This window comes from Sinocyclocheilus rhinocerous, unplaced genomic scaffold, assembly GCF_001515625.1.
Source record: "Sinocyclocheilus rhinocerous isolate Xijiao unplaced genomic scaffold, SAMN03320098_v1.1 scaffold1157, whole genome shotgun sequence".
In the NCBI taxonomy this organism is placed as follows: domain Eukaryota; kingdom Metazoa; phylum Chordata; class Actinopteri; order Cypriniformes; family Cyprinidae; genus Sinocyclocheilus; species Sinocyclocheilus rhinocerous.
In genome coordinates this window covers 787,641-800,359 of record NW_015631716.1, presented here as the reverse complement: position 1 = coordinate 800,359, position 12,719 = coordinate 787,641, and the positions used below count along the sequence as shown (strand labels likewise).

At 37.9% G+C, this 12,719-nt stretch overlaps 1 protein-coding gene across 1 annotated transcript in view; it reads left to right on the top strand.

The window, feature by feature from the left end:
* Window positions 1-3,938: 3,938 nt before the first annotated feature.
* LOC107741856 (cysteine-rich protein 2-like) overlaps window positions 3,939-12,719 on the top strand; it is a 24,180-nt gene continuing 15,399 nt past the window's right edge. Inside the window, exon 1 of the mRNA XM_016554663.1 lies at window positions 3,939-4,052. Within this exon, the coding sequence (XP_016410149.1) occupies window positions 4,010-4,052 (43 nt within the window). The 5' untranslated portion in view covers window positions 3,939-4,009. The remainder of the gene's footprint in view (window positions 4,053-12,719) is intronic.

Genomic DNA, 12,719 nt, shown 5'->3' with positions numbered 1-12,719 from the left:
TTTAGACCATCAAAACAAGCTTTGAATCCATGTGATAGTTCCCTCGCCCTTCTCCTGTGACTTTTTGTGGTTACATCACCTGTTCATGTGACCGAAAGCATTCATTTTCCACTGGAACTTAAACAAACAATGATTCGACATGAACAATGTGTAAGCAAACCAGCTAAATAAAGTAGCTCTGATTAGATAAAACAAAGACACTCCAGAGATGAGGAAACTCCCAGAGGAGGACTGTTGGAAAGCTGAGTACATCTTCCCATCACTACAATCTCAGAGTGTGTGCGATTTGAGGACGAGGTCGTTCGACTGTTATCTTAGGCAGAGAATCAAGACAAATACCAAGGGATGATTTTTGACATTCCTCAGCATCCCTTTTCTGAAACTTGAAGTATGACAAAGGGCCTTCGCAGCGATGCCATTTATGTAATAGTACCATGTTAAGGTCACTCTGAGCTCTTTCTCCAGTTTCTGACCTGTGAATGTCTGATAGTAAAGTTGGGTTTACTGGGTTGAGTTGCTTAGAGACTAGTTGGAGATAACATGGAGTCTGTGCCTTGTCTGCCTTATCGGTCACCACAGACACCTGCTGTTGTTTCCCAGACTGCTGTCTTTAACTGTAGACACTCTTAAGAGGTCTGATACCAACCGCTCTCCTTCAGTCTCTTGCAGTTAAGAATATCCAGAACCACTTTAATACAATAATAGACAAGTTCTGCTTCAGTACATCTGGATCCTCATTCACATTTGCATATGATATAATAGCTACACGACTGGTTACACTTATGTGACTAGATTCCTGGCATTACCCTCAGAATATATTTAATTTCTGCTGTGTCAAATATAATTCTTTTATTAGTGGTATTTGTGTGGTACATCCCATGGACTTACACCAAATTAAGGAGCAAAGCCTAAGTCATACACCCTTCTGAACAAAACCATCTTAAACCAGCTTAGGCTGGCCTAAGACCAACAGACCAACTAATCTGCTGGCTAGTTTTAGGGAAGTTGGGGCACTTTTTTTTAGCTTGAGTTGCAGGAGAGACCAACTTAAACCAGCGAAGACCAGAAAACAGCTTAGGTAGGTTTAGTCAGGATTTTTAGCAGGTTATAAGGATCAATAATACTTGGTGGGCTCTTCAGGCTTTAGTAACCACCCAGAATACCCTAAAGTAACACCCTAAAAACACTGAGAACTTGTATTTATTATTTATGAATATTATAGTTTTTATTAATATTTAGAGTAGTTTTTATTTTTAATTTCTGTTTTCATTTTCATTTTAGTAAAATTTTTGTGATTTTGTAATGTACTTTTGCAATTTTTATAAGTTTTTGGGGAAAAAAATTATATTTCAGTTAAAAAAACATATGTTCTTCATGTAATATTTATATTTTATTTTAATTCAGGTTTATTTCAATTAACAATCAAATGTTTTTTTTTTAGTTAACAGTAACAACACTAATAACACCTTAGCAACTAGCAACCCTCTGGTGGTAAAACAGCATTCATATTTTGTTCATAAATCTTGTTTTATTTTATTATTTTGAAAGGAAAACATAGCAATCTCCTAATTAAGAGCCTAAATGATTCACCACACCTAGATTATGTCTTGAAAATCTGCTGCTATTATTTTTAAGAAGCATTTAATAATGCAGATGTTCCCACATGAATCATGACAGCACGTGCATGAAGAGTCGGGCTGGTTTTGGGCGTGTTTGAAGGGTGGTGTGGGTGGATTATGCACCCACAACACACTTGCTTTGGGGAAACATGTGGCTCTGAATCTGTCCCACGGGAAACGGGTGTGAATGGAAGACTGGGTATTTATGGAGGCAAAGGGCCTTAGGCACCTGTTCAACACTTGTGCCAATGGATTTGCACAGGCTTGAGGTAAAAGGACTTTATGCTCAAAAGTTTGGGGTTGGTAATATTTTTAAAATATTTTTCACCAATTTTTGCAATTATGTGATCAAAAAAATACAGTAAAAACAGTAATATTGTACAGTATTAATACAATTTAAAATATAAATTTTTGTATTCTAATATATTTTAAAATTTAAATTTATGTGATGGCAAAGCTGAATTTTCATCTGCAATTTTTCAGTGTCACATGATCCTTCAGAATTCATTCTAATATGCTGATTTGGTGCTCAACAAACATTTCTGATTATTATCAGTGTTGAAAACAGTTGTGCTGCTTAATATTATCACGTTATGGAAGCATGACATTTATTTCAGGCTTATTTGAAAAAACAGAATGTTTAACATTTATGTGAAATAAAATGTATTTGCATTCACTTGAAATAGAAATTCCAAACAGTAGTGTTCATATGAGGAGGCCGGGGCTAGTTGTCACACTATTTACTTTAGGGAATAATTCTCAGGTTTATTTTTAAAAGGCAATTTCTGCACATAATCTTTGCCTACAAAAAGGATACTGAATATTTTCACTGTTATTGTCCAGGAAAAAAAAAACTGTTTACTGAACACATGGCAGGGCATGTTGTCACACTATATGGGGTAAGTTGTCACAATGGACAATTTTGCCCCAACCTGACATTAATATGACACATATACATGGGTATATATTAATACCCTTCTCCTAACAACTTACCTTTCTGTTTAAATCTACCTTCATTACGTAGTTGACTTTTCCCTGACTGTATACCAGTATTTCATTGAATTCACTTGATTACTTTATTATTGAGATAAAGGCTGTGACAACTAGCCCCCGTCTCACTTATATATGAATGCTACTCCATTAGAATTTTTAAATGTTGTAATTTTTAACTTTTTAGTCGTTAAAAACATTATTTTACAACAAGCATTAAAGGGGTCATATGATGCGATTTCAATTTTTCCTTTCTCTTTGGAGTGTTACAAGCTCTTGGTGCATAAAGAAGATCTGTAAAGTTGCAAAGACTAAAGTCTCAAATCCAAAGAGATATTCTTTATATCACAAATGCAGACAGAGTTTTATGTTTACGCGGCGCGGCGCGATGCAATGCAACGCGTAAAAAGACAGTATAAGTCATTATAATCAGTAATTATGTCCCCAAATACACAAAATGATGTTCTTTTTAGCAGCATCATATGACCCCTTTAAGGTTTCGTCCGACCAAGCCAACACAGCAAATCCCTGCATTGCAGCTGTGCAAATGTGCTAATACAGCAAATTAACTGACACTGTAACACTGACACACAAATGAACTTAAATAAACTTGACGCTGCAAGATTCACATCCCTCTCACTGAAATCAGCTATAGGTAGAGTGAGAGTCAATATTCACTTAGGTATCAAGAGACACTTTACAACAGTACTAGTCAGGGTTCTGTTTGACTAGTTGACTAAGCAATTTAGAAATTTATGGAAGACAATAGGACTTGGTTGCGTGTAGCTGTGAAGGAGACTGGAAAAGGTGGACATTTGTTCTGCTGACTGATCAGTTCGAGGGAGAAATGACGTGGACACATGGTCAAGGCAAAAGTCTGTAAGAGCTGGCAAAAACCTGAGTCTAAAAAAAGATGTGGGTGACAGACATTTTTAGGCGTGGTGATGTAAAGGACAAACTAGTCAAAAACGTAATACTGCCATACAGTGACCTCAACCCCAAACAAAAAGAGAAGTGTGTAAGCATGACTGGGACCTGCCAATATCTTTCTCCCTCTGATTTCCATTAGTAACGGTCTGGCAAGTGCTGAAGAATCCCTATTCATGAGACGTCAAAGGAACCTTTGTTGGACGCCTTTCACATTCCCGCTGAAGGATGTAAAAAGAAAGAGCCAGTGACAGCCAGACGACCCCGCCCACTTGATGACTGACCGTCAGCCTGACCAATGAGAGAAGCGAAAAGCGAAGCCCTCAAGCGGACCTGCGAGAGTGGGCGGGGCTATGCAAATCCAGCGCGGCGCTTTCAGTGGGATGCGCTCCAGCTCTCTCTCAGCCATTGGTCTTCTTGCGCGCCTGGAAGACAAACCTGACGCTGATTGAGAGAATCCGGTTTGAGAGACGATGGCTTCAAAGTGCCCTAAATGCGAAAAGACTGTTTATTTTGGTAAGTTTGTGTTACGTTTCGATTTTATTCTGAACCTCTATTTAAAATACACTCACCGTTATGTTTTGATATGATAAATGACTTCCACGATGCATAATCATGGAAAGCGATGGTTTGTTTGTACAGGTGTTGATAAAACTTTTTTAAACAACTGAGAATTTGCGATAGATCGTAAAATCAGGTTGTCTGTGTGTTAATCACTCACTTCGCCTCCTTCAGTAATTCAGTAAATACTTTCTATGCACTCACCTCTCTCAAAACTCCCCAAAATCATTTCTTGAACTTGCTGACAAAGAGATGCGACATATTCCATCAATACGGGTTTCCTGTGACTTTTGCAAAGCTTAGAGGTACACATTTCATGTTTTTTTTTTTAATCTATCTTTATTGGACATGTTTTATAAATTATTATGTCACACAAAATTGACTCGGTATGAAAAGTAACTAGTTGTAAACAAATCAAATGTTTTTATCCCCCCAAACTGGTCATTTTGGCCTGTTCCACTTTTAACAATAAAAATCATATGTCACAATATATTGAATTGATACCAGTTCATTGTAATGCTGTTAATAACTTTTTATTTGTTTTATTTATTAATTTTATAAATGCTGTTTCATATTTTAAAACATTTAAAATGTTATATTATTTTATATATTTTATTTATAAATTCTTTACTTTATAAGTTGTATAGATTTAATTTTGATGTCTATGTTTGATATGCTTTGTGTAAAATGTGGCAAAATCTCACAAATAATGGGTTTAAACTAGACCGATGCAATGTTGCATATCAAATTTAGCCTCTGATTTAAGAAAGGAGAGAAAAAATCTACATTTTAAGCCTTTTTTGGACCTATTTTGTACTGTATTTGTGGAGAGTACCATAGATAGAAATAAGTATGCAAAGTATGATAAACTTTGAATGTCAGCTTTTTACTTTCAGACATCTGTGTGCAAAGACAGCCTATATTCAGACAATTTTATTGCCCACTTTTGTAACTAAGTCCTGTCTGCTGTTTTCTTAGAATCACTCTTTTTTTCCTCTTTTTTTTTTTTTTAACATGACCAGTTGAGGGGCTATTTTTCTCTTTTGACCAGATGAGTGGCTACTTTTATAAACACTAAAATTAAAGCTTGAAAGTTGCTGTACTTTGCTTTTATAGACTTGGATGTTTTCTTAATACAGCATGTGGCTCTTGGTGCATGTTTGGGGAACTGAAAGATAGTGAATGAAGGACCTCTTCTTTTCATTTATATCCATTTTCAGGCCAGCAGCATTGATGTCTGCTCAATATATGCCTCTCAATCCATTAAACAGTTGAATAGCCTCTCTGCCACTTGACCTTATCATCCCTGCTCTCATATTTATAAGGTTATTCATCACTGCATCAGAGCCTTTGTGGTGGAAACTGAGATGATTATTCAGCTCTTATTTATGTTGTATTAATCTGTGTGTCAACCGAACAGCAATAACACACGACCAATAAAGCTGTCGGGTGGTTTTAAATCGATGGTGTGAGCGAGGTGCTGTTATATAAAAGCAAGTGTAGCTCTTTTCATGACTGTGTGTCTAGTGGGTGGGCAGAAAATTCTCTAGCTTGAGTGTTTTTCGGCTGGTTTTGCTTCAGGATCCAGATTTCACATTGGACGACAACATGTATTCATGCAAGTTCATAAGCTTAATAATATGCTAAATCAGTCATATAATATAAAAAATAGCAATTTTGCTTTAAAACATACAGGTTTTGAAGTCTAAATAAGACATGGTTGGTTTTGATGGAGACGGTACTTGCTGCTTTTTGATTTTATTGGGCACAAGGGAGGAACTGCACATGTTGCTGACGTCACAGCCAGTCTTAGTTGTCCATGATGCCATAGAGCTGAAGAAAGGACAATTCAGGGTTTCACCCAAGACCTCGGTTTACGTCATGAGAGAGTTGATTGAGATGGATGCGGGTGACTGTGCTTTTATTAGACTCACTTTGAAGCCAAGACACATTCCATAAAGCTGTGGAAGAGCAGGGGTGCGGTTCTCCTCTTTTGGTCCTCAAAGTATGTTTCCTCTGAATATGGAAATGTCACCAAATGGAATATTTGAGGTTGACTGTGAATGTTGCATCCAGATCCACGGTCTAGACATCCAATGAGCAAAAATCAGCAATAAAGCTCTATTAAATCATATAAATAATCATGATTAATATTATAGTTTAATATTGTAATTGTTTTTTTTCTTATTTATCTATTAATATTAATTTACTTTCCTAGTTTATATTCAATATTAAATGTAATATATTAAATAAAAAACAAAATGGTTTGGTTGCAAAACCCAGCTTCAGATTGTATTTCCAAATTGAGTTTGTGGGAGTCGTGCATGTGTTCCTGTAAATTCCTTTCTGACTATATCCTGTTTCAAACCAAAGTGGTAAGCCACTGTATTGAGTGGAAACTTTTCAGAATTTTGAGTGAACCTTTTATTCATTTATTGAACAGCTGTTAGCAGATCCTGTGGTTTTCTTACACAAGAGGAAGCATAAAAGCTTCATTTCTCACATTCACATGGAATCAGTACTTTCCCATTTTTCATACTTCGCTTCAATTCAAAATGGGTGGGATAGCCAAATTTGAGTCTCTTTGAGTCTATATACTCTGAAAAATATTATCGGCATTATGTCCACTTTCACATTTGAACACAACCATTGGAAGCAATTCATGTATGCCTGAAAACAAAGGTAGCATTGTAAGTAAATGCTATAACATATTTTAAACATTTATGTAATAGATAGCCTGTCCCTATTATTGACAGACAAGAGCTCACTTACATCGTATCAAATCTCATTGATGAGAGAGAATCTGGCAAAACAAGGAATCTGCTTCCTTCAATTTTCTTCATCTTTTCTCTTTTGTCACTGTTCTCCCTTCAAGGCCTGCATTCATTCTTGAATAGAAGTTAGGAATGCTTTCTTTCTTAGATGCCAGTCGCATCGAAATGTGAGCGGGCATGTCCATTATGTCATCCTTTGGTTTAAGATACAGGCAGACAGACAGTTGGTTTAATTGGGAGTTGTCCATACCACCCCTCACTTTTCCTTTTATCTCTCTCTGTCCCCATCTCTCAACGTTTCACATTTACTTTTACTACTTGTACCCATTGTGTTTTCCACATGGCTGCCTCACAAGCTGTTTTAATGTGCAGAATCTGTTATATAATGCCACTTTTTGTATTTTTGCCTACTGTATAGGGGCATTGCGTATAGGCCTGTCGCAATAATCAATATATCGACTTATCGCACAATATATGTACATGACCGCAATAATTTTTGGTGACGCAATATATCGCACATTATATTTACTTAAAAATGTATGTCACCATGTTTTGTACATTCCACTTGCGCCTGTGTCTTTTGCTCGAACATAACGTGGTGTAGTCATGAGGTGCTAGTTCACATTTCAAAAAAATGCTTCTACAAACAGTTTCATCTGCAGATATGGTCTTGTTTAGGGATCTGTGCCTTTGTGCATACGGACATCTGTCTGCTAAGTAGAGATTGTGTTTTTCAGCAATAGTGTGCACCCTTCATTTACAGAGAAAAGAAGGTCCGGGAAAAATCTGTAGATGGAAAAATCTACATTTTTCAAGTTCTTTGTGCATTTTTCTTTTTTTCTACTTTGCACTTTTTGTTTATTTACTATTTATTCAGGTTTTTTAAGGTATCTAATATTTTGATGCTTAATTTCCATGATCTAAATATTCTTAAAAATTAAAAGTTTGTTGTCATTTGGAAGTGTGTAGGCCTTCTTGCATTATTATGCTGTTACATTATGATTATATATTCAGTGGCATAAAATGGTCTTTAAAATGACAATAATATCGCTTATCGCAATTATTTCTGGGGCAATATATCGCACAACAAAAAGTTATCGTGACAGGCCTAATTGCGTAATCCTGGGAGTCAGAATTGGAGGCCGTTCGCCTTGTCTGTCAGGATTCCTGGCAGGCATGAACTGCCATCATGTAATTACTTGTGTTTTATGGGACTAGTCTTTAAACAGGCATTATTCTAATTTGACCTACCCCGAAGGCCTGCAGACATGCATAATTTGTCTACATAAATTTGCTCTACCTGAAGACACAAGGATAATTTAATGCTGCGTGTATCTTTTTCCCCTCTAGATTGTTCATAAATCAACCCATAATTGTATCAGAATCTATTTAAATAAAAATTCAGAATTTTAACTGGGTCAGTCTCACAAAATGCATATATATGGGTAAAAAAATATATATATTTTAAGAATTGTTAATGTTTTATTGTATTTTACGGTATTGTGATTTAATGTTTTATTGCATTCTTTATTGTATTCTCATTATTGTAAGACATCCAGATGTTTTCTTATCAGCATTTCCCATTGTTTTCCAATGCTGGTTCTTTTAAGTATTCCAGTAAAAATGTATGTGATATAATTTTTTTTATTTATTTAAATTGGCATAAATTATTAAAAATAAACTACACTGAAATTACATAAATTATATATTTATTATATATTTTAAATTTCATGTTACGGTCGTGAATACTTTGTTGCTTTACTATAATGAGAATTGGAAGAGGAAATAAGCTTAACGGCAGAGTAAGTGATTTCTGGTAGCCAATGTTGATATTTGAAATCACCAAAACAAACATGCCCCTACCCCAAAAGGGTCTTGCCCCTATTTTGATAGCTCCGCCCCACATATACGTACGCAACCCAGGCAACGATTAGTTCTGTGAAACAAAGCAAAACCAATGTTACACCGTGTCTACGGACGTGAGCGGCGCGGCGCGGCGCAACAAATCCCGACAGAAAACTGCTGCCGGGTTCTATTTATGATGTGCTGACACACATTTCAAATGGTTTTCAACGGTCGTTTGATCGCGTCCAGTGTAGTCAGACTTTAGCTGTTGTAGACACGGTGTTACTCACCTACTGAGAAGAAACATAGCAACCTCGGCGTCCGATCGCAGGCCTCCGCTCCTTGAGTTCTCTCCAGCACTGGAAAGCTGATCCAATATTTTACACGGGTCCTACTTCTTGCCTTATCTTTCCGCAGACGTTTTCCTCTTTTGTTTTTTATCCGCCATCTCTATCTTTCTGTCGCTCGGCTCGGCTAATGTCCGTCCCATGCACTGAAAGCTCTCTCCTCCACATCACGAGATGAGTAGACACGCCCCTTATTGCTGATTGGCTACAAGTTTGTTTTGCTATTCGGCCCGAATCAGTTTTCTAAAGTGTTTTTGAAAAATCACATACCCTGCCTTTAATTGTCATGAAAGTGTTACAATGCAAAAAATCTTACATTACAGCAGAAATTTCTTATTTCTTTCTTTTGATTTTGGAATGCAATGTGATCCAACCTGTTCATAATAGATTTCATGATATTCACCCAACCACTGAAATGTGAGGACCAGTAGAGTTGCATATTGGCTGCGGGGAATCTGATTGAGCCCAAGCTCCACGAGGCAGCATTGATTTGTACTGACAGCCATGGGCACTGCAGTAGCACACAGGCACATGTAGCTCTCATTCAGGCCAGACAACTGAGAATCATGAGGTTGCTTAATTTATATCAAGAGGAAACTGCACTAGACTGAAGAGACAGATATCTTGCCGTGCCTTGCGTCAGCAGGGCCACATCTGTGCAGCAACGGCCCAAACCACACCCAGCCTTTCCGCACTACTGTAAGGAAATTCACAAGCCACTGCAAATTGGAAAACCAAGCACACAATCAGATGCCTATTTGAGATTTGTTTGGAGAAGGAACTGCCACTCAGGAGTTGATGGTTATGGGCAGGGTCTCTAAGAAAGGCAATGTTTGCCATCATAGAAGAGTAGGGTCATTAACAGAGCTAGGCCTACAGAACATGATTTGAACGCAGAGCATGTGTGCTATTTATAGCTAAAAAAAGCTGAGGATCATGGGAACTAACCACAGCAATCTTCTCTCTGCTTATTGGAGCCAGGAAGGACATGTAATGAATTTGTGTACATTCAAGCTACATTTTACCTTGTTTTATCTCTGTGTGTGATCGTACATGTTTGGCTAAGGCCTGCAGGCCCTCAGATGCAAGGCTAGTGGGTCATGCTGTAATCAGTGACTCGAAGCAAAGCCCCATGTTGGACCCAGATGGCGTGCATGTTGCTTTTGCAGTATGAGAGGATATAGTCAGGGTAGAGAACAGTATTGTAGTAATGCTCTAAACAGATGGGTCCACATTAATGGTTGCTGAAGTGGAAGCAAATCTATCCCTGCCTTTCAAATTGATTCCCATGTGTACAACCACAGTGAGTGGACAGATATACTGTATAACGCATGTCATTTTGCCCAAGTACAGTTCAGAGTTAATGTCAACCCAGTGCCAACCAGAAAGTACTTGTTTGTTTATACTTGTTTGTAGTTTTGCTTTTTAAGTTTTATAAAAATCCATTTTAACACACTGAAAGTCTCTGCTGAGGGTGATAGAGTAGGTTTTAAGAGTGCATTCCTGCTGTGGAGCCCGTAGGGTGTTCAGCTGTGTAAATGTTGTTGAGGCCTAGCGCTGTTTATTTGTGATTGTTAAATGGTTGCAAATGTTTCATGTCAACTTTTAGGGACCGCACATTTGTAGAGCCTCCTTATCCACCTTATTTTTCAACGTGGTTGTAAGGTATTATTTCCTGTGAATGTGTGAGACTACTGATTCCTTAGCCATTATAGGTAAATAACTAAAAAGAATATCAACGTACAGTAAACTGTAAAACTATTTGCATTAGAAACCAGTGTGTTTATGATTACAGTAATAAAATAAAATGATAGTAATATCAAGAAGCATAGCAAACTGTTTTTGTACAGCTAAAATAACTGGTAGCGGTTGACACCAGAAGCCTTGCACATTTAAGTTAAAAATGGCCTTAAAAATAAAGTGGATAAACCTTCTACTTTTGACTACAACCTTGTACTGACCTCGCTTAAACCCACCTTGTTGACCCTCGCTCCGTTCCCCTCTGCTCTCCTATCACTTCCTGTCAACTGCTCTCTCAATAACAAAGGGCAAACTATTACTATGTCCTAAAACACACACACCCGGATCAGTGGGCACTTGAGCAATTGGGGCTTAGGTGCCTTGCTCAAGGGCACCAGTTGTGGGTAATGAGGGTAGAAGAGAGTGCAGTCCATTCACTCCCCCACCTACATTTCCTACGGGTACTGAGAATCGAACCCACGACCTTTGGGTTACAAATCTGACTCTTTAACCATTAGGCCACAACTGCCCCTATAATAGTGACATAATGTAGCCAGAGCAGATAAAAAATTGCTTTCTTGCAATTGGGATGTTTTGTAAAGTTTGTCTGAATTAATAACAGTAACCAAAGGGTTGAAGCTTCCCCCTTGGTTACAAGGAAGGGAAGGGTCAAATATACAGTGGTTTCAAAAATAATAAGCCACGCCGTCTAAAGAAAAACACTTGAAAAATTACAAATACAGTGTCCCCATGTTCCAGAGAGATAGATGCATCTGTTGTGCCTAGACAAACCTAATAAGAATGATTAAACTAAGATTGATGTTGATGCATCTCTCATGGCTTGATTTATTTATTTTTTTGCCAAAGTAAAACTCTTTGAGAGCCTCTTTTATTCTGGAACAACCCCCAGGATATTGGGCATGACATGTTTACAGAGAGACTTATTTACATGATATCAGGTTGATAAAATCTTGCTTGGTAATGCTGACTTCATTAAATCTCATATGACTCTTGTTGGGTAGAAGGAGTTGTTGTGACTGATTTGCTTTCGAAATGAGAGCAGACTGCATAGTGTAGTTTCATTAGCCCACATCCAAACCTGCATCTGTTCTGCTGAGATGGCACAAGCTCATTCGTGTGAAGCCACTGAGGGTTTCATTTACCCTCCCTTTGTGTTGTTCACGGATCAGTTGACCTGGTGTTTGAGCTGTTATCGTCTGATTTAATTGTGGGGTAAACTGTGGGAAAACACATGATCTAATGGCTGACGGGAGATGTTACTTCTACAGACAGTACCAGCAGGACTAAAGAGATTAACTCTGCAGCTCAAAACAAAGCACTAAGCTGCTTATCAGCGATCAGGTGTACATATTGCACTGTAACCTCTGCGTGTGCTCATTAAAGCCGGACATTGGGAGGTACTGGAACCTCTCGTATTGTCTTACACAACCGTCCATTACAGCTCTCATGCCTCTATGCCTCGCATCCAAGGTAACCTGACTCTGTAAAGAAGCCCTCTCTGGTCTCCGTGTCTTCCCTCTCCGGTCGAATGGATTCCCTTAGAGACGTACGAGATGACAGTGCTTTTAGGATATCGCTATAGACGCGTTTCTAGTGGAAAGCAGAAACCTGGGCCCGTATTCACAAAACATCTTAAGGCTAAAAGTAGCTCATAACTAGCAGATTTAGGAGAAAATCTTAAAAATAATGGGCGTATCAATCCTAAATTTAGGACTCCATAAAATGCATTGCTGTTCTGTTGTAAGTAATCTTAAAGATTCCTAAATGCATCTACTTTCGGAAGGCCAAATAAAGTGCTTTTGCTTTCGCCTAGAAACACACAGCGTCTCTCTGACATTGGCTGCTTCAACACTAACTGCGGTTACTGAAACCACGCCGTCTTTCTTTGCATGAAC